Raw genomic sequence first — 22,660 nt, forward strand, 5'->3', positions numbered from 1 at the left:
ACAAATGCATACCAAGGGTCTGCTGAATTTTCACTAAGAAACTAGTGCTGAGAAAGACTGGGAGGGCCCTCACAAAGCTAAGATAACTGGCAAAGACATTCTAGGCAATGAGACAGATGGGAAACAACTATAGAAGGTGGCTGGAGATCAGGCGAGGTGCACCATGGGGAGCCACCACTGGGAAGCTGGGAGCCAACATAAGCCCTCAACCCTGCTCAGAGCACAGGATCAAGGAAGAGCCCCAGGAGGTAGCTGTGGCACGTGGTTAGACTGCCATATTTGGGATCTGACTATTTTTATTAAAACCTGGCATATTCCAACCAGGTAATAATGAAAGTGATAAAAAAGGATCAGAAAGACAATAATATTTGCCCAGTGCAAACAGTCTCCCATCAAGCTGGACCTAAGCAAATATGCCCATGGGGCAGCCCCTCTAGAAGAACCTCCAGTCTTGTCATCCATCTAGGATAAAGAGAAAGTAGTGAGGAGAGAGAAGGACACGGCTTTCCCCCTGTGGCTCTGAATACTTATGTGATGGCCAAGAGCAAAAGGCAAACAGGTGGCAGCACCAGCCTTCTAAGACATTTAGTTTAAAAGACTCCAGAAAAACCCCCCATTCCCAGCCTTAGTGCCTGAGCCTTCCTTTGATCCTTGAAAGCACTGCAATCTCAAAGAGATCCTCCTCCCCCCAAATGCAATTTTAATGTATTAAATACATTGGCCCAGCAATTTCACTTTGAAGGGTGCCTTTTAAAGAAACTAAGTCTGTGCACAAGGAAACACATACAAGAATTGCTATTGCAGTTTCAGTTCCAATAGTAAAGGTGTGGAAGCAACTGAGATGTCCACCAAAGGGGGAATCAGTAAACAATGGCATGTTCATACAATGGAATATTATACAGCAGATGAAAGTAAGTGACAAGAAGCTATGCTGAGTGAAGCAAGGCAAATAACAATGATATATTTGTATTTACATACCAGTTATGAGAAAAGATTAAAGTGTACAAAATAATACCTATGCATACACTGAAAAGGACACACTCTAAAGTGGGTTTGTTGCTGCCTCTGGGAAGAAGTAGCAGAAACGGGGTTGAGTTTTCAGATGGATCCTTACCTCACCTGTTAATTGTTGTTGTTAGGAGGGAAAAATGGCAAAGCAAAGAGGAAAAAATGTTCATGTGCATTTATTCTGAGTAGTAGACCTAAAGCTCCATTCTATTAGTCATTGCATTTTTTGATATACTTTATAATTTCTCAGAAAATTACACCCCTCAAGGGACAACCTCTGAAGACTGTATCACTGTGAGGTAAGGGTCTGGGTACCAGAAAAGAAGAGATACTGCATGCCTTTGTGACAGCCAGCTGTGTTCTAGCAGACCTGCCTGTCCACTGCTACTAGAAAAAGATCAAGAGGTCTGAGGGCCTGTCAAGGGCTAGCACATCATCATAATAGCAAATGATTCCAATCAGAGCCAACACTTATTTTGCACCAGGCACAGCACTAAGCTCTTTACAAATAGTATCTTATACACAAGAAGAAGAAGAAGAAGAAGAAAAAAAAAAAGGACACCTGCCTTCAGATGGAGGAGATTCCACATCTTCTTGCACCAGAAAATAAGTTAGTACTAAAAGAAAGACAAGAACATGTCTAAAGGATGCAGGAACCAGCTTGAAGGGGTTCCACTGGCCACGTCAAAGACAACTGAGCGTCAAAATAAATAATGACAGTAAAGGACTATAACCCACTGCGTAAAGTAGGAATCCATGAGACCACATGAATATAAACAAAGAAGGGAAAGTATTTTCCTTTCAGTAGAAAGCTGACTAGCAGGGTGCAGCCTGGGTGGCTCAGTGGTTTAGCGCTGCCTTCAGCCCAGGGCCTGATCCTGGAGATCCGGGATCGAGTCCCGGGTCGGGCTCCCTGCATGGAGCCTGCTTCTCCCTCTGCCTGTGTCTCTGCCTCTCTCTCTCTCTCTCTCTCTCTCTCTCTCTCTGTCTCTCTCTCTCTGTCTCTCATGAATAAATAAATAAAATCTTTTAAAAAAATGCTGACTAGCAAATATGGAAGAAATGATGAAATTAGAAATGACCCTTTGGAAACCATCATAATAATACTTGATTCAAGTCCAGAATTGTCAGAGGATGTGAAAATCAGTAGTGGAATTTTGAGGAGTAACAAAAGGTCTGCGAGGTTTCCAAGTATCTCCCCATAAGATACATACTAACTTCAATGGGTAGAATAGCAACTGCACGGTGCAGAAATCAGGCCTCCACCAAATGGTCATAATTAGCGCCACCAGTGATTGGCCAAATTGACACGTGTTTCCCGCTCCAATGCACTGAGGATACCATCACATCTCTGCTAAAATTGTTAACCCGAATCCAATCATAAAGAAACAAGAGACAAACCCAAATTGAGAGATGGTCTATAAAATAGAGCTCGTCTCAGGGATGCTTCCCCATCTAAAGAAACTAAGGCGTCACGATAGTATGATTCAGCACATGATCTGTATTTTTCTTCTGCATTAGAACAACTGAAAGCTGAATAAACTTACACAACTGGGAAGTGGTGAAGTTAGGACACAAACCCAGGCCATCTGGCTCCAGAGCCCATGCCCTTACCCTCTCTATCCTCCAGGGTCCCCGTGGACTTTAGGTGAGAACAAGCTGCAACTCTAGTACTTCATTCATCTGAATGAGCTTGGACAAACCATGTTCTTTCCTAAAGCCTATTTCTCTCTTGCAAAATAGTATTAAATAAAATAAACCAGGTAAAGCGCCAGCATACAGTAAGTGTTCAATCAGAGATGGCCATCGTGCGTATTACTAGGGTTATCATGCAATCAACAAACCTTTTAATTTAGTGAAAATGTGCAGGGTATCGAGCTTAATGCAACTCAATTACCTGTCTTAGTTTGGGTTCCCCAAAATATCAGACCTTAAGAGAAATTTTGGAGGTGCAAGCAGTATATTTGGGAGGTGATCCCAGGAAGTATGATGAAGTGGAGAGGGGAGGCAGGAAAGGAAGGAAAGCCCATAAAGGATGCAATATGGGGCATGAGGTAGGGGTGCAGGCTCTGCCATCACGGGGCTGACCCTTAGGGCTCGGTCCCTCTGGGAACCCTCCAAGAAAGTGTGTAGAACACAAAACAGAGGCAGGTGCCAGATAAGTAAAACTTCTCCACATATAATCAGACCAAATCTCACCAGAATAGTATCTTCAGTTATTCCTTGTAAATAACAAGATACTCCCAACGAAATACCATGTTACCTAGCCCACAGCTCACCTGACCACAATAATTTCTGATAAAATAAGCACACTGCTGAGCTAATTTTTCATGGTGGAACTTATAAGCTGCTATGTCAGTAGAAATGTGGTGATGAACGATGCCTCACTGGTGTTTTTATAAGCCTCTGGGGCAAATACAAGGAGATGATTCTGATGATATTTAGAAAACCAGACTTATTTTAAATGAGTCTCATGGCCTCATCACAGGACTGACAGATTCAGCAGCTTGAGGAGAAAAGAAAGGTCTCAATGAGGGTAGGAACCTATTCTTGCTCCAGACCTAGGAAAGGGAACCTGGAATCTGGGAGAGGGGACATTAGGTCAATGCTGGCCAGGAAGATGGGGCTGTCAACAGAACTTTCTTATGCAAAATAGTAACAATACCTTAAAAACTTGATAAGCATGGATTCTCCTGGAAATATTTATAAATTACATTATATATAATATACATATTATGTAATAGTATACAAATTACAAAAGATTTCATTAAATACCTCACTGATTCAAAATAAGAAATGCAGTGTGAATTGGTGACAATTCCACCTTACAAGATTTTTAAAGAGAAACTATGGGAAAGAGTGAACACAGCCTTTTCATCTTCCGCAAAAGGAAATTTGACCTTGAGCTGATTCTTTAGGTCTGATCCTCTGAATACCCCCTAAAGTGGAAATGTCAACTGTTTTAGCAGACTGCACTGCTTGTGGTTGAACTGCCTCTGGTTGGTAGATTGCTTATGGACTGGGAGCGCTTGCCATGAGCTTGAAATACCTGAGGACGGATCCAGAGCCATTGGGACCCTTGAGTTGTAGGACTCTCCTAACTATGCATGTTCCCTGCAGGGCTCCCTGGGAGCCACATGGATGGAGCGGTTACAAGAGCTACTACCCCTTGAGTCAGGATGGCTCCCATACCTCCTTAACCTGGGTCTCATCACTTTACCCTTGAACTGCCACTTAGAGCTGGGGACAAGGAAAAGTAGCCCCTGAGGACCTGCAGAAAAGACACTCGAGGCTGCTCTGCATCCTCCAAGGTCAAACTCATGCCAGGTGTGACTTGTATCACATGTCTGAATATTTAATTAGACCTAAAAGGACCCCTTGCATGACCATGGCAAAAGCCTTCCCTTTTTAAATGAATATACTATTATATACAAACTAATCACTCCACTCTTGCCCTTACAAATACAGTAGAGTTTGTTGTAATAATCAGCACAATGATCTATAGGAATGTGTCAGTGAGTTTGAGTGTTTTCTAATTAGTTTTCTTTTTTTTTTTTTTCTTTTTTTTTTTTTATTTATTTATTTACTTATGATAGTCACACAGAGAGAGAGAGGCAGAGACACAGGCAGAGGGAGAAGCAGGCTCCATGCACCGGGAGCCTGATATGGGATTCGATCCCGGGTCTCCAGGATCGCGCCCTGGGCCAAAGGCAGGCGCCAAACGGCTGCGCCACCCAGGGATCCCCTCTAATTAGTTTTCTAAGACAAAAAGATCTCTCCTGAAATCTTATGTACATAATTAACCTGCTCCTACTAATGATAAAGCCCAGGCCATGGACAGAATCTGAATTCGCTGGAACCAGAATGAGGATGAGGGTGGGTCTCATCCAGCCCAGTTCCCTTACTTGCTGGCCACCTGAGGGTTTCCATGCGCTCTCCCAAAAGGGTAGGGGTGAAATGTGTCTACGTATACAGTATAGAGGTCTGAGAGCAGAGGCATGTACAAAGACCCCTTCCAGATGTGGTCTGGGGAAAACAAGAGAATTTCTAAAAGTGTGAGAAGGTTATAAATGGAATATTCATATTTATATAGGACTGACCAAGAGAAGGCACCTTAGTAAATGTATAGAGTGTGGTTCTGATTATGAAGAAAGTAAGCTAAATATGTAATATATGCACATACAAACACAGTATGTGTGTTTATGCAAGGATTCCCATCAAAGTATTCCAGCAGTCACAGCCCCTCTCTCTACAGCAAGGGGAAAGGGGACTTTGACCTTGGATGGCTTACACTTTATATTGCTTGTATTTTCAAAATAAAGATGTGTCTGGGAATGCCTTTCGTAATTAAAACTGTAATTGACAATCACCTTTAAGAAAAGATTTGCAAGAAAGGGCGGGGCTCACAGTGGAATTCCTCTTGAATACTGAGTGTCTCCCATGCATTTACAATGGGATTAGTTTTTAGAAAGCCAATTTACCCTTTCAGATGCCCTGACAAGAGAAAGCAAGTCATTTGTATCACAGGCAGATAGAAGAACGTAAAGACATACAACTACTCCGGCATTGGAATTGTTAGGTTTTTCCTTTTTCCATTTGCGTGGCCATGGGATCCCTGGACGGAAGGTAAGATGACCAGAGTCCCTGAGATTGTATGGACTTAATTTTCCAAATGACTGACCATAAGGCATTGGCGCCAACTGAACCATGTAAGTGTGGCCACAAAGCCAGAGGGAGAAAGACCAAGAGGAACACTGGAGAGACTCTTGATAACCTCCAATGTCTAAGTCTACCTGTATTTACAGGAATATAGCCAGAGGGTCATGTTAGTGTTTTTCAATCTTCTTTTTTTTTTTTCATTATGACCCTGTAAGGAAACTTTTTGGATTTTTGTTCTGTCACCCCTAACCCCCAAGGAAATTTTAATACCACAAATATACCATATATCTGTTTCTGTAAGTGGCTTTTTGGAGGGCCACAAACTATTGTAATATCAGGTGGGTTTGGGTTTGGGTGTTTTTTTGTTTTTTGTTTTTTGTTTTTTGGGGGTTTTTTTGTTTTGCTTTCCTCCACCAAGAACTGACTTTTGCTCCCCTGGGGATGATTTCAGCCCTGTTGAAAAAACACTATGTATGTGTATATATGTGTATATACATTCTATACACACATGTACACACACCTGCATAGAAAACAAAGGACTGGCATATACTTTCCACTTTCTTCATCAAATTGCCTGTGTTGTCTCAATTTCCACAATAATCAAGTATTGCTTTTACCAAGGGGAAAAAAGAGTAGTCTCTTCTCCCCGCCACCCCCCCACACACACACGCATGTGTGTGTGTGTGTGCCTTTTACTAATACCATACAGATAAAGCCACAGGGATGCCTGTGTGGCTCAGTGGTTGAGCATCTGCCTTCAGCTCAGGTGATCCCAGGGTCCTGGGATCAAACCCCCCATCAGGTTCCCCTCAGGGAGCTTTCTTCTCTCTCTGCCTATGTCTCTGTCTCTCTACTGTGTTTCTCATGAATAAATAAATAAATCTTAAAAAAAAAAAAAAAAAAAAGAAAAACCACACACTTAATTCAGATAAAAAAGAAAGAAAGAAAGAAGAAAGAAAGAAAGAAAAAAGAAGAAAGAAAGAAAGAAAGAAAGAAAGAAAGAAAGAAAGAAGAAAGAAAGAAAAGAGTAAATAGGACTTTGAGAATGAACACTAGGCAGGAAAAATGGTTTTGATAAGATGACTTATAGTAGTTCTGGTATTTTCCAGCATACCACAGCTCCCAATGGAGGTGAGAGATGTGCTATGGCTAGTATTTTCTTTTCTTGCCATGCTTTTTTTCTGCAAATGCCCATGGTATATTATTGGGGACAGGAATGGAACTCAAACACACCATCTGATACACACCACCACGGATATGCTGTGGGTAAAGAGTCTAAAATCTAGCCTTCCACCAACCCGAAACCTACCAGGGTGTTGGGGCTTGAAAATTCACAAAAATCAACGGTCGTGCAAGACTCAGATCTGTTCAGAAAAACCTGTGACTTCTGAAACTGTTTCATCCATTAAGGGCAAATAAAGGTAGACTTGCGACAGTCAAGATGGCAAAAAAGAACCATGCCCAGCAGGGGTACAAGGTTGGAGGAGGGAAAAAAGCAGACATGAAACAGACAACTGACACCAGAATAAGGGCGCCTGGGTGGCTTACTGGTTGAGTGTCTGTCTGCCTTTGGCTCAAGTCATGATCCCAGGATCCTGGGATGGAGTCCCACATCAGGCTCCCTATATGGAGTCTGCTTCTCCCTCTGCCTATGTCTCTGCATCTCTCTCTGTGTCTCTCATGAATAAATAAATAAATAATCTCTTAAAAAAAAAAAACAGAATGAGTTGAGTAATTTCAGGATAAAGGGCTGGCTTCTCAAACCTTCTCATCTAATCCCTGATGGGTTTATTCTAGCATCAAAGCTGCCCAGAGTAGAAAGAACCTCCAGAGTAAGAAAGATATATAAACACACACACACAAATATATGTATGTGTGTTTCACAAAACAACAGTAATAGCCTCACCACATCCCAATATCTAGCCTAGGCTATTCTATTTCATTTCCTTAATGCTGGTCACAGCCCATTAAACTGGTGCCACCATCCACAAATGGGTCATGACCACAGATTCAATAGCATACACGTATTCCAACCCCTCTGGTTCAAAGATGAGAAAACTAACACTCAGGCTAAGCCCAAGGTCACAAGGCTACTCCCCTGCAGAACCAGGACTAGCTCAAACCAAAGCAAATATTGGCTGTTAACAGTCTACGTATTGGAACTCAACTAATGTCTCTGTAAAAACCTTTCCTAAAGCTCCCTGATTAGATTTAATCTCTTCCCCTGCTCCCCCTGCCCACACAGTCCAAAGTGCCATTGTCTCGGTCTTCGATTTTTTTTACTCCCAAAGGCCAGGTACCCTAATAGCCCTGTGGATCTAATGGCTTGGTCCAAGGCCAAGTGGTCACACTGCATCTCTACGTCATGAAACTGACCACTCTACTGCTTCCATGCCATAAATCTCAGCATCTCATGAGGTGAGCCAGGAGAAGTATTTTCTTCAAGGAAGTGTTGAACTTGCTAAACTAGACAGAAGAACTCTGATGGGCCAATCTGAACTTGGCCTGAAACCTGATAGACAATTTCTAAAACAGCTATGGTGGACGGGTCAATTTGAAAAGGCCTTGAAAAAGTAGATGATTCAACCCTATTCAGACAAAGTAAATCCCTCAGGGGTCTGGGGAAAGGCTCACATTTAAAGTGCGGTACTGGCATAAAAATAGACATATAGGCCGATGGAACAGAATCAAAGGCCCGGAAATAAACTCAAGTATATATGGTCAACTAATATTTGACAAGGGAGGCAAAAACACTCAATAAGGAAGGATAAGTGGCATTGGGAAAACTGAATATTCACATGCAGAAGGAGGAAACTGAATCCCTATCTTATACCATTCACAAAAATTAACTCAAAATGAATTGAAGACTTAAAGATAAGTCCCAAAACTATAGCTCCTAGAAGAAAACAGGGGAAAGCTCCTTGATGACTCCTTTGGATATGTTACCAAAAGTACAAACAACAGAAGCAAAAATCAACAGACGGAATGATATCAAACTAAAAAGCTTCTGCATAGCAAAAGAAACAATCAAAAAACAAAAAAGCAATCTGTAGAATGGAGAAAATATTTGCAAATCTGATGAGGCATTAATAACCAAATTATATAAAAAAACTCTTACAACTCAATAGCAAAAAATAATCATCATCATCTGATTTTTAAATAGGCAGAAAACCTGAATAGACATTCTTTCCAAAGAAAACATACAAATGCCCAACAGATAAACAAAAAGCTGCTCAACACCACTCCTCATTGATGACATGCAAATCAAAACCACAATGAGACATCACCTCACACCCATTAGAATGGCTATTATCAAAAAGACAAGAGATGACAAGTTCCGGTAGGGATGTGGAGAAAAGGGAACCATCATGCACCATTGGTGGGAATGTAAATTGGTGCAACCACTATGGAAAACAGTACAAAGGTTCATCAAAAAAAAATTAAAATAGAATTGCCATATGATTCAGCAATTCTATTTCTGGGTATATATCCAAAGGAGATGAAATTTCCATTTTGAAGAGATATTTGCAATCTCTGTTTATAGTAACATTATTCATAGTAGTCAAGACACGGAAGCAACCTACATGTCTATCGACAGATGAATGGATAAAGAAAATGTTACACACACACACACACACCCACACACACACGCACTGGAATATTATTTAGCTATAAAAAAGAAGGAAATCCTAACATTTGCAACTATATGGATAGACTTTGAGGGTCATTATGCTGAGTGAAATCAGTCAGACAGAGAAAGACACTACATGATCTCACTTGTATATGGAATCTAAAAACATCAAACATAGAAACAGAGTCAAATGTCATTGCCAGGGGTTGAGGGAAATGAGGATATGTTGGCCAAAGGATGAAAACTTCTAGTTACACAATGAATAAGTTTTGGGGATCTAATGTACAGCCTAGTGACTACAGTTAACAACCCTGTATTATATACTTGAAAGTTACTAAAAGAATAAATCTTAAATACGCACACCACAAAAAAACTATGTCATTGTAGTAATCATTTTACAACAATACCTCTGTGTGTTAAATCATCAGCTTGCACACCTTAAATGTACATAATATTATATGTCAGTAAAGCTAGAGAAAGCCCCCAAAGGTCAGCCCTTCCTTATAGAGCAAAGATCATGTGTCTACAGAGATGAGTTCTACCTTCTTTTAAGTTTCATGACACCTGGTGGTCAGCACAGGGAGGGATGAGGGAGATGCACCGCTGGGAGAAACCACAGCCTCAGACCATGAGTGACTATCATATGGGATCATGCCTTCCACCCTGAAGACCTTCCCAGTGCCTTATAAGGAAAAATCACTTTCGATAGCACGGCTTCTGATAGCACAAACTATAGCCTGTGGCACCAAACCCAGCCAGGCACCTATTTTTGCACAAGTAAAGTTTTATTGGAACATTCCCATGTCCATTTATTTACCTATTAACTCTGGCTGCTTCTGCTATAATGGCAGAGGTGCAGACTACATGGCCCGCAAAGCCTGAAATATTCACTATCTGGCCCTCTACAGAAAAAGTTTGTCAAGTATTGTAAATATATACAACATAAAGTTTACCATTTTAGCCATTTTTAAGGGTACAGTGTTGGTGGCATTAAGTACTTTCCCATATTGTACAACCATCATCACCACCCGTCTCCAGAACTTTTTCATTTCTGAAACAGAAACTCTGTGCCCAATAGACAGTCATCCCCATTTCCCCTCCCCCAGCCCCTGGCACCCACCCTTCTACTCTCTGTTTCTATGAATTTGCCTGTTTTGTGTATTTACACAATAGCTGTCCTTTTGTGACTGGCTTCTTCTACTTAGCATACTGTCTTTATGATTCATCCATGTTGAAGCATGTGTCAGAATTTCGTTTCTTTTGATGGCTAAATAATACTCCACTGGATACAGAGGCCACATACTGTTTATCCATTCACCCGCCGATAGACACTTGGGCTGTTTCCACTCTGGGGCTGCGGTGAATAGCGCTGCCTCCTGCCTAACTCTGGAGTCTCCTCCTGCATCACACACCTTGGTCCTGTAGCCACAGAGGCCTTCCATCACCTCCTGTCGATTCCTCAAATGTATCATGACCCCTTAACACCTCTTGGTGGGAAGACCTCCCACGCCCTCCACCTCCACCCCTTTTCCATCTTAACTGCTCCCTAGCCTTCAGCCTAAACATCACTTCTGGGAACTCTGTGTAACCAGACTCTCCCCAAGCCCCTCACTCACCTTCTTGCCAGCCCAAACTCGATCAGCTCCATCTGGTCATAAGCTCTGATGGTGCCCTGCACTGCATCTTTATAGCCTGTAACACTGTTTGTAATTACTGGACACAATTTTACAATATTCATGTGTGGTTATTTGATTAATGTCAGACTTCACAAGATCAAGGCTATGTCTTTTTTTGCTTCCCATCATACCCCCACCAACTAGCCCAGAGATGAGAATAAACCACATTTCATCAATTCTAAGACATACAAATTTTACATTTATCTCAGGATGCAACTTAACAATCAATGTATTAGATCCACCTGCATATGGTGATGAGAGCTCATAAGACACTGGCTCAAACAGTGAAGACCCTCACAGGCAGGGGCTACTCTGAAACCCCTGAGGGGTGATCGAGGGCAATAGAAGGGGTCAGGTGTGAGTCCCAGAGGATCCTGGGACCATGTTGCAAAAGTAACAGATGACAGCCACATCACGGCTTTCTATTGCTTGAGACAGGAGGAAGGGAGAAGGTCTGAGATTGGGGCAAGCCCCCTGACTCCCTCTGCATATCTGCTGAGACAGAGAGTCAGCCTGAGTCAAAGAGGAATGGGTACAGCTAAGGGGTGGGGGGTCTGAAAATCCCTGAGAGCCTTTGCAATATCACAAGAAGCCAAGTGAAGGTCAGGTGCAGCCAGCCAGTGCCTCTCCATTTTGTTTCCTACAGAAGCCTGGGCCAGACACTTTGTCTCTAGCTGGCCTCAGCCCCCACATGGGCCTTGGCGTGCAATGGAACTCTGTGCACTGATCCCCCACATCCTAGCTGCAAGGATCCCAGAGCAGAGATCCAGGACTCATATGTGACAGGTGCCAGACTTAGAAGCCTTATGGTATCTCCTAAAGATTATAAATTATCATTTTTCTGTTCTATACCTCAATGGCAATTTTGCTCAAGTGTAAATATTTAATACATCCTACCCACTTTCGTAAACCTGTTTATAGCCTTCCTTCCATTTTTAATATACTGAGAACCTCAAAACAATGTAAGGGACCCAGGCCACAGCCTGCCTCCGAGGGACCCTGCAGAGGGCTTCCCTGTCCATCCTGCTAGCCATTATGTAGCTACAGATACCACATCACCCTCTGCTGGCAGCAAGATCCACCCCCCAAAGCACAGCCATGTATATATTGCACCCACTTTGATGACTGTCTCCCCTGGGTGCCTACAGGTCCACCCTAAGCTTCTGTATGAAGTCCTTTGCTCTGATAGTCTAATTCTCCACTCTCTGACCCACCCCTGACCCCAAGCAGACCTGACCATGCCTTCTCTTTAGAAACACTGAGCATGTCCCACATACATGCTGCCCAGTACAGCAGCCACTTGCCCCCATGGGGCTACTGCACACTTAGAATGCAGGGAATCTGAATTGAGATGAGCTGTAGGTGTAAAATACACACTGGATCTCCAAGCCTTCATATGGGAAAAAGAATGCAAGACACTTCGGTGTTAATATTTTATATCAATTCTATGTTGCAGTGGTAATCTTTTGATATATTGGATTAAATGACACATATTATAAAGATATCACTTGTTCCTTTTTACTCTTTTTAAGAAAATATAAGGCTAGATATGCAGCTCACAGCCTATTTCTCCGGGCACCAACAGCTCCAGCTCCGCAGGAGCCAGTGAGCCTTCCCTGTCAAGGACCCAGATGGCAAATATTTTTGGCTTTGCGGGCCATCCCCATCTCAGCCAAGCAGCATGAAAAGCACGCATGGGACAACACGCACAGAAATGAACCTGGCTGTGTCAATAAATGCAGATCTGGCCACTAGGCGATGGTTTACCACCCCCTACGTGAGAGAATCCATAGTTATAAAAAGGATTGTTTCTGGGAAATGCTATTCATTTTCTCATGGGCCCTCCAGGAAAAGCCACCTTTCATTCCACTGAAGAGAGGAAATGCAAGTGCACAAGGGGTGGTCCTGAGGCCATGGGACAGCCCCTGACGGCCCCGGGGTTCAGGAGCCCCAGGGCACCCACCAAACACACTTACTTGGGAGTGTGGACCTCATCTACACGGTGACCCAGCTGGAATTCGTGAGACTTGCTTCGATGCAGGGCAGTGAAACCTGGAATCAGGTGGATCAGCTTCCGGGAGGAGGGCGGTGGGGTCCCTGGGGGCTTCAGCTTGTTCTTCCTCCTCATGGGTGGTGTGCCAGGTGGGGTCACGGTGGTGACGATATTGGGGGTGCGTGGCGGGGTGCGGACCGCGTGCCGCTGCCGGGGCGACGGGGGCAGGGAGCGGTGGCCTGATTCCAGTGGTGGTGGCGGGCACAGACCCGGGTAGGCATCCACAGTTAGCCTGTCCATGTGAGTGTACACGGGGGCCCCGGGTGAGGGGCTGGCATGACAGTAGTGCTGGACACACTTGGTCTGGACCCTGGGGCTCTGGGAGAGGTGGGTGCGGATCCACGGGGTGGGCTCCGGGGGGCACACAGGGTTGTTCTCCTTCCCCGTTTCCGTGGTGGGCCACTGGATGGTCCAGTCTTGTTTGGAAAGGTTGCCTCCTGAGTTGGAACAAAGGAGCAGAGAGACAACAGATAAGTCACGAGAAAGCCTGGCCAGTTATACTGTACGCACCCTACCATGTATGCATGTTACAGTGAATGTACCTTATGGCCTGTGCACATCACATCCTATATATACCACACTGTGCATACATGCTACCCTTATGCCCCTTACAGCATACATGTCTTATAGCTCTGCATCTTACACCATATGCACATGACATCCTATACACACTGCACTGTGTGTGCACATTACACTGTGTGCTCACTATACTGCATACCCATTTACATAAATTCATCTCCCCTCAGCCCCTCCAAAAAGAGAATGAAATCCTTCTCCCCATAATCTTCATTCAACAGCCCTGCCCCCCTCTCTCCTGTGGCTGTGGAACCCACAATTCAAATGTCCAGGCAAGCAAAGGAGTTAATTCTCGCCTTTTGAGGTTCCAAGGGTCCTACTTCCAGCAATTTCAAGGTGATTTAAAGAATTTTCAAGGATAACTTTTCCCTTCCAAAGCAATTTTACTAGCTAGCCCCAAATGAGATACATGAATTCTGCAGAGGTCAAGTTCGTCCCCAGTCACTCCCTGTCCACTTATTCGGCCACTGCACACTTCTCCCAACTCTGCTCTTGCCATGAGCTCAGGAACACCTTCACCCAACACCTTCTGAATGTGCCAGGCACTATGCTTGAGAAAGGTATAATAGATCACACCCAGTCCAGGCTCCCTGGTACCCTAGACTTAAAAGTTCTGTGAAGGAAAGACACGACAGACAAGAAAAGACACCCATGAAAGGATTTCAGAGGAGGATGAGTGCCAAGTAGGGAGTTGGGGGTGGGGTGGGGACCAGAATAGATGTGATAAGAGAACTGGCAAGATATGATAAGAATTGGTGGATGGTCACCAAGCTGTGGGGCATGTCAGTCACAGACCGCTATGCAGCCATGAAAAACAATGAACTATTGAACACATAGTAACCTGGGTGACTTTCCAGAAAACTGTGCTGAGTAAAGAAAGCCAACCCCAGGTTCCATATTGGAAGATCCTATTCATGTTCCATTTTTGAAGTGACCATGTTTTAGAAGGGGAGGATAGATTGATGGTTGCTGGGGTTTAGGGACGGAGGACACAGGCAGGAGGCAGATGGGTGTGGCCATAAGAGGACAAAAGCAAGGGACATGTGCACTGCTGGAACTGTCTGCTGTCTTCACTGGGGTGGAGGATATGTGAACCTACCCAGTAATGAAATTGCATAGAAGTAAATACACACACACACACACACACACACACAAGTATAAGTAAAACTGTGGAAACCTGAACAAATCCAAAGGATCAGGAGGTTGCAACGAAGTCAATAATCTGGTTGCGATGCTGTACTACAGTTTCACCAAAAGTTACCAATTAGGAGAAATTGTGCAAATGGTATAAGGGATCTGTTATGGGCTGAGTGTTTGATTCCTTCCTAAATTCTGACGTTGAAATCCTAACCCCCAGGTGATGGTACTTGGAGGTGGGACCTTGGGGAGGTGACTGGGTTACGACTGAGGTGGTACAGGTGGAGCCCTCGGGATGGGATTCGTGCTCTTACAAGGAGATGAAGACACAGGTGGTCCAAGGAAAGAAAGGCCATGTGAAACCTCAAAGGTGGTTGTCTAGAGGCCAGGAAGAAGATCCCCAACAAGAACCAAATCCACCAGTACCCTGATCTTGGACTTCCCCTCCAGAACTGGGAGAAGTAATGTCTGTTGGGTAAGCCCCACCCCCCAGTCTGTGGTATGTGTTACAGTAGCCTGAACAGACTGTAACAGAATCACTCTGCATTATTTCTTATGACTGGATATCAATGTATAATTAGGTCAATAAAAATTTCAAATGAAAAAATTAAAAATAAAAATGTTGGGGGTCGGGCTGACACTAAGGAAGTGACATGTAAGCTGGCATTGAGAACAAGAAGGGGATTGCCAAGAACCAAGGAAAGAGCATGGCAGGTGTGGGGTGAGGGGAGGACGATGTCAAAGGACAAAAGCACACAGGTAGGAAGGCCCCGGTTTAAGTTAAACCAAAAAAAATAAATATTAAAAATCCAATTGTGCATTAATTTTTTTTTACTCATTTGCCATATTGGAGGGGTAAATACCAATGTGGTCTCTGCACAAACTCCATGCTAAGAGATACAAAAGCATGAGGATCAAAGAAGACCAGGTAGACAGACTCCAAACCCATCTAGGTTAGGGCAGGCACTTTCTTAGGTCCCTTTTTGGGGACCTTTTAGGGGTGCCTTCTCCAAAGCAGTAAGCCCAAGGCATGGTGATAATGAGATGAGTGGCCCAAGGAGAGCGTGAAAGGACAGGTGAGGGACAGACCACCAGGACCACAGGCCAAACTGCAGTGTGGATTTCATGCCACATTCAATCAGAAGCCAGTGAGAGTTTTGATAGAAAGCTCCTTTCTCAAAGATCCTGTTTGGACAAGGAGAGCCCGTGAAGGGTTTTGCAGTGTGCCAGGCAAGAGATGATGCTGGTCCCCGCGTGGGGAGTGGCAGCAAAGATGGAGAGAAGTAGTTGGGGAATCACTGCACGACAAAGCAGGACCTGGTGGAAGGGCCCTCCCATCACAGGCCAAAGAAGAGAAGAGGGGCAGAAACAAATTCCAGCTCATGGTCGACTAGCAATAAACATAATAATTACTATAAGGACCATAACAAGAGCTAATTTATAGAACATTTGACAGTTTGCAAAGTGCTTTCATGAACACTGACTCACTGCCCCATTTTTAATTAAAACTACTCATTTGGTTATTATATATTCATTATAGAAAAATTAGAAAATTCGGATAAGGAAAAAGGCAATGTAGCTCCACAGCCTAACCACCATCCCTATTAATGTTTGGCAGTGGAGCCTGCCAGATGGTTTTCTGTACATATTTTTTTAAGAAATACCATAAGATCTTAATGATTTGTCATCTGCTTTCTTCACTTGTTATATTTGGACCGCTTTACATCTTATTTAATTTTTGTAACTGTGTGCAAAGGGCCATATTGATCTCTACTTTGTAAATAAGGACATAGATGTGCAGAGATGAAGATGGGCTCAAGGTCACACCGGATGAAGATGGGGGACTGGAGCTGGGATTCAAACCCAGGACCTGGGCCACCCCAACAACCATGCCCCAGGAGCATCTGAAACAGAGGGCTGGGACTTTATCAAGGATCCTGGGCCATCATAGATGAGCCAAATGGAAATAGAAACTGGAGTGAGGGCTCATTTCTGACACTGGTCTCCCTCTTCCCTTCTCCCAGACTTTGCCAGAACATTCTACCAAAGTCACCATCACTATGGTGGTGTGTAAATCTTCAAATTTAGAGTTACACATTGTGAATCCCATGACTAAGAGCCAGCTCTGGAGTCTTGTGACTTGGCCCTATGTCTGGCTACCCGCTTACTGGCTATGTGGCCTTAGGCACTTATCTGATCTGAGTCAGCTTTACCACCCGTGCAATGGGACAACAATAGGACCTGCCTCAGGGGAACAGTATGAAGATAAATGCAACAACACAACTGATGTGCTTACTTAGCCCAGCACCTGACACCTGCAGGAACTCCATGAATGTTAGCTATGCATATTGTGATTCTCAGCACTGAGGTTGAGATATGGCATTATCTCCCCTTTAAAGAGTGTGCACTTGTACTAAGAAGTGTACATGTAGCAGATGCTACCATCACCCTTGCACCTCCCAGAAGCTCATGCTCAGAGGGGCTGAAGAGCTCTGATTACTGGGAGCAGAGAAAATCAAGCCCAGGTCAGCTTCTCCATCACCCAGCAAACTTTGGATTGGTGTATTTGCTCAGGATATACAAACTCATCATCAAATAACCTAAATAAAACATGTTTAAGAGAGTAAATCTATTTTTTTAAGTTATCTTAATCATACACTGCAGTCCAAGGCCACAGAGAAGCACTATGGAGGTTATCGCTATGGCTCTCATCCCCACCCCTTGGGAACTGGAAAAAATGTGGGATTTGTGACTCTGAGAGATCTGGCTTAAAACTCTGATTCTACCATTGATGAGATGTGTGACTTTGGGTAAGTTACTTGATCTCTCTGAGCCTCAGTTTGGGGATCTGTAAAATGAGAATAATCATGGCCCCCTTGGTTGGGGGGTACAATGAGGATTAAATGCATTCATTCACCTGAGTATTTCACAAATATCTGAATGCCTCTCATAGGCCAGGCACTGCTCTAGACACCAGGAGAGAACAATGAATACCAAAAAGACCAAGGCCCCCATCCTCACAGAGCATATGTCTTTAGTGCAGAAAAAGAGTAAAAGGGGAATGAACAAACAAGTGACATATATATTATCCATTATATGCCATTTAAAATGCATTGTCTATAATAGTCAGTGGTAGTAAGTGCCATGGAGGAAAAGAAAGTGGGCAGCACAGGTGCTGGCAGGCTACTTCAGTCAGACAAGGGTGAGGAGGTGACAGTGGACACAAGCAAATATCAGAGCCAGTGAGGGGTGAGCTAATGAGATCAAATGAGTCATGCCATCGGGATGCCTGGGTGTGGCTCAGTGGTTGAGCATCTGCCTTTGGCTCAGGGCGTGATCCTAGAGTCCCGGGATGGAGTCCCACATCAGGCTCCCCACAGGGGAACCTGCTTCTCCCTCTGCCTGTGTCTCTGCCTCTCTCTGTGTCTCTCATGAATAAATAAATAAATATTTTTTTTTTTAAAAATGAGTCACATAATTGGCACAGAGTCTGGATCACCACATTGCACAGACCGATGGGCAGATGATGGAGGGTAAGGAAGGCATCTATTCTGGATGCCCGGGACTCATCCACTTTGCTCCTCAGGAACTCGCTCCATGCCAGCCCCTGGGATTGGTTGTCCTTCCTCTGCCTGCAAGGTGCTTGCAGTCTGGCAGGAGGACTGACAAGGAAATCAGCATTCACTACAATTCCACTCCCGGGTGGAGACCCAAAGGAAGTGAACACAGGCACTCGAATGCTTGGATGTGACTGTTCCCAGCAGCAGCAGGCACAACAGGCAGGAGGTAGAAACAGCCCCAATGTCCACTGATCTGACAAATGGATAAACAAAATGTGGTATGTCCCTATAGTGGAATATTATTATCCTGTAAAAGGGAACGAAGTGCTGCCATGTGCTACAATTTGGATGAACCTCAAACATACTACATTCAGTCAAAGAAGCCACACCTGAAAAGCCACATTGTATAAGATCCCATTTGTGAAGTGTCCAGGACAGGCAAATCTAGAGACAGAATATGGATTCATGGCTGCCAGACACTGCGGGTGGAGGGGGGACAGGGAGCAGTTGTTTAATGTGTACATGGATTTCTTTGGGGGTGATAAAAACATTGGGGAACTTAACAGAGGCAGTGGTTACACCACATTGTGAATGCACGAAACGTCACAGAACTGTTCCCTTTAAAATGGCCATTGTTCTGTGAGCTTCACTTCGATGAAGGAAATAAGTTAAGTCCCCACCATGTGGAACAGGGTATCCGATGTCAGAGAAAGGGCAGGTGTGTGAGAGCAGAGGCGAGCAACCCGGCTCCTGGTGAAAGGGTAGGGAAAGGCGTCCTGGAGGAGGTGGTGCCTACACCCAGAGCTTGAGGTTGAAGGAGAACTCGCTAGGAGAGGAATGGAATCCAGAGTGGAGGGGGGAAGGGTAGAGATAGGACAACAGAGTCAAGGCCAGAAGATGACCCAACATGATGAGTATGGAGGACTACAAGTGGCTCAGGTGGCAGGGGCTACCTGGAGGGAGAAAGACATTCAAGCTGAGGCCAGAAAGAAGGACTAAGGAGGACCATCCAGGGACTTGCTCTCCTAAGAGCAGGGGGATATAGAGAGGGAGGGGTCAACTCAACTGGTCCCCTGCTGCTGGCCTCGCAAAGAGAGGTGGTCTCCCACAGAGCTTGGGTCTTCAAACCTGCAGGAGCCAAGGGTGCCTGGCCATAGGCCAGGGAACGGGCAAGGCCGAAGCTCTGTCTGCCACATCGTGCAGCTGTAAGCTCAAGGCTTGGGCCCCAGCCCTCTGGTCCTGCCAAGGGAGCACTTGGCACTGCCCCAACCATAAATGATTGCAGCCAAGTTCCTGCCTGGCCATACGGCCATATCCACAAGACTTGGGCCCCCAAACCCCTGTTCACTCCAAGGGCTGGCTCTCCCAACAGGCGAATGCTGAGAAGTGGTGTGGGTGTGGAGGCCAAGGATCTGCCCATGATATCATTGTTATACCCCAGCCCCTGGTCACACCAGGGCAGGGGCTCGTATGTCCCTAATCATGTGGCTTAAAAATCACATAGCCCATTGGGATCTCTTTGCCAGCAAGTCCTGCTGGAGTCCAGTATTCTGGCCCTGGCCCTTTTTGTGGTTAAAGCTGTTCCAGAGACCCTGGGGCATGGGTTTTTTTTTTTTTTAATTCCAGTATAATTAACCTACAGCATTATACCAGGCTCAGGTGTACAATATAGTGATTCAACACTCCCATATATCACCCAGCGCTCATCACAAGTGCCCTCCTCCATCCCCATCACCTATTTCCTCCATCCACTCACCCACCTCTCCTCTGGTAATCATCACTGTGTTCTCTATAATTGAAAGCCTGTTTCTGTCTGTCTCTATAGTTGAGAGCCTGTTTCTCTCTGTCTCTCTCTCATTCCCCTTGCTCATTTTTTGTTTGTTTGTTTCTTCAAGTCCACATATGAGGGAAATCATATGGTATTTTTCTTTCTCTGATTGATTTATTTCACTTAGCATTATACTCTCTAGCTCCAACCATGTTGTTGCAATTGGCAAGATTTCATTCTTTGTTATGGCTAATATTTTGTTATATATATATACACACACAAACACACACACACACACACACACACCCCACATCTTTATCCATTCATCACTCAATGGACACTTGGGCTGCTTGCCTATCTTGGGAATTGCAGACAGTGCTGCTATAAACATAGGGATGCATGTATCTCTCTGAACTAGTGCTTTTGTATTCTTTGGGTAAATATCCAGTAGTGCGATTGCTGGATCACAGGGTGGCTCTATTTTTTAACTTTTTGAGGAACCTCCATCCTATTTTCCACAGTGGTTGAACCAGTTTGCATTCCCACCAACAGTGCAAGAGGGTTCCTTTTTCTCAACATCCTTGCCAACACCTGTTATTTCTTACGGTTGTTGATTTAGCCATTCTGGCAGGTGTGAGGTGATAGTTTTGGTTTTCATTTCCCTGATAATAAGTGATGATAAGGATCTTCGCATGTGTAGGCATCTATTCTCGCTCAACAGGACCCACTGCGTGTAGGGAAGAGTCACGATCAGATGAGCATTGAGGAAAGTTGTATCTAGCCAGAGCATGGGAAAGGGATCAAATAGATCAAAGGTAGCAGCAAGATCAGCCTGAGGCCACTGAAAACATGTGAATGGGAGATGATGAGGACCTGGGGCAGGGTTGTGGCAGCAAAGATGGAGAGAAGTGCATTGACTGGGCACAAGTAGAGGAGGAAAAACCAAAACAAAAAAAAACAGCTAACATTTACTGAGAACTTACCATGCTCCTAACACTGTCGTATAATTTACATGTACAAAATTATAGAGCTACACAACAATCCTAGTACTAGGCAAACATCACTCTATTTTCTAGATGAGGTTAAATGACTTGTTCAAGACCACACAGCTGGGAGGAGGACAGCTGGGGCTGCAGTCCCCATCCTTAAGCCTGACACTAAACCAAGGTTGACCTTCTGACTCCCAGCCTGGGTCACATGGTGGCTTGTGGCACTGATCACAGTGATAGGAGACACAGGACAAGGAAACAGAGCACAAAGGAGGAGGTAAGCTTAGGGTCACATAGGCTGAGCCTGGGGCTCCTGCAGGACATCAAGCAGGAGATGCCCGGGATGCAGTAGAACCTCCCCTGCACCCCCTGCCTCTCCCCAGGAGTTCTGAGATCACTGCTTAGGAAGAAGTTATTTTTCCAGGCTGAGAAAATGGATCATGAGATTCTAAAAAGTCTATCCAAGAGTCAGGCTCAGCTTAGATTTTTTTTTTCTTTGACAAAGACATGATGTTCATCTCTGTCTCCTCTCCCATTGGATCCCTGAGTCTCCAAAGCAGACATCTGTCCCATGGCCCTAACTGACAGGTCAGGATGGGGAGGGAATGAGCACACCACCCACTGCCTGTCTCCCTCAGAAGGAAGAGAGACAGCTCCGTGTTTAGAAGACTTGCTTTCTGAACTGCAAGAGTAAGAATCAATTCTAAACAAACACCGAGCAAGGAAGCAGGAATTTTTATATGCACCGAACACCTGAACTTTGCAACATGAAGCTTAGTACTTAACTTGCTCTGACCTTGCCTCACTGTGACTTAGCTGCTCCAAATGTAGACTAAGAATCACAGTAGAGCTTCCCCCCTAGGATTGTCATGAAGATTAAATAAGACAATGCAAGTAGAGCAGTTGGCATAATTTCTGGCATCCAGCCGCTGTAGTATAAATGTTCATGTAAAATGGTAGTAAAACATCTATTTCATATGATAATGGGGAGGATTAAATGGACTAGGGGTAGTGGAAGGGAGGTGGGCGGGGGGGGGGTGACTGGGTGACAGGCGCTGAGGGGGGCACTTGACAGGATGAGCACTCGGTGTTATACTATATGTTGGCAAATCGAACTCCAATAAAAAAAGTATACCAAAAAAAATGAGATAAGCACATAAATCAACTTGCATTCAAGTGACTATATCCCTGACCTTGTCCTATAGAAAGCAAACCCATGAAGCAAAAGCCAATGAGTATTTATTACAGTTAAACTGTATCCATCAAAAAGACATGTTGCAGTCTGAACCCTCGGTATCCATGAGTGGGGCCTTATTTGCTAATAGGTTCTTTTTGGATGTAATCAAATTAAGATGATGGAACACTGGATTGCAGGGGACGGGGGAGGGGACAGCTAAATGCAATGATCAGTGTCCTTATAAGAAAAGGAGGACCCCAAAGGAAAGACCATATGAAGACAGAGGCAGATATCAAAGAGATGTAAATGCTAACAAGGAATGCCAAAGATTACCAGCAGCCCCCAGGAGCTAGGAGAGAGGCACAGGGCAGGCTCTCCCCCAGAGCCTCCTGAGGGAGCATGGTCTTGCCGGTATCTTGGCTTGAA

At 44.5% G+C, this 22,660-nt stretch overlaps 1 protein-coding gene across 15 annotated transcripts in view; it reads right to left on the minus strand.

Moving 5' to 3' along the window:
* The window catches only part of KSR2 (kinase suppressor of ras 2), a 442,470-nt gene that overhangs the window by 233,828 nt on the left and 185,982 nt on the right, over positions 1-22,660 (minus strand). For all 15 annotated transcript variants that reach the window (XR_007406266.1, XM_049102042.1, XM_049102049.1 and 12 more), the window contains one exon: positions 12,951-13,464. Coding sequence is in view for 14 of the 15 variants with exons in the window: in XM_049102042.1 (XP_048957999.1) it covers positions 12,951-13,464 (514 nt within the window). In the remaining variant the exon portion in view is untranslated. The remainder of the gene's footprint in view (positions 1-12,950; positions 13,465-22,660) is intronic.

This window comes from Canis lupus, chromosome 26, assembly GCF_003254725.2.
Source record: "Canis lupus dingo isolate Sandy chromosome 26, ASM325472v2, whole genome shotgun sequence".
NCBI lineage: Eukaryota > Metazoa > Chordata > Mammalia > Carnivora > Canidae > Canis > Canis lupus.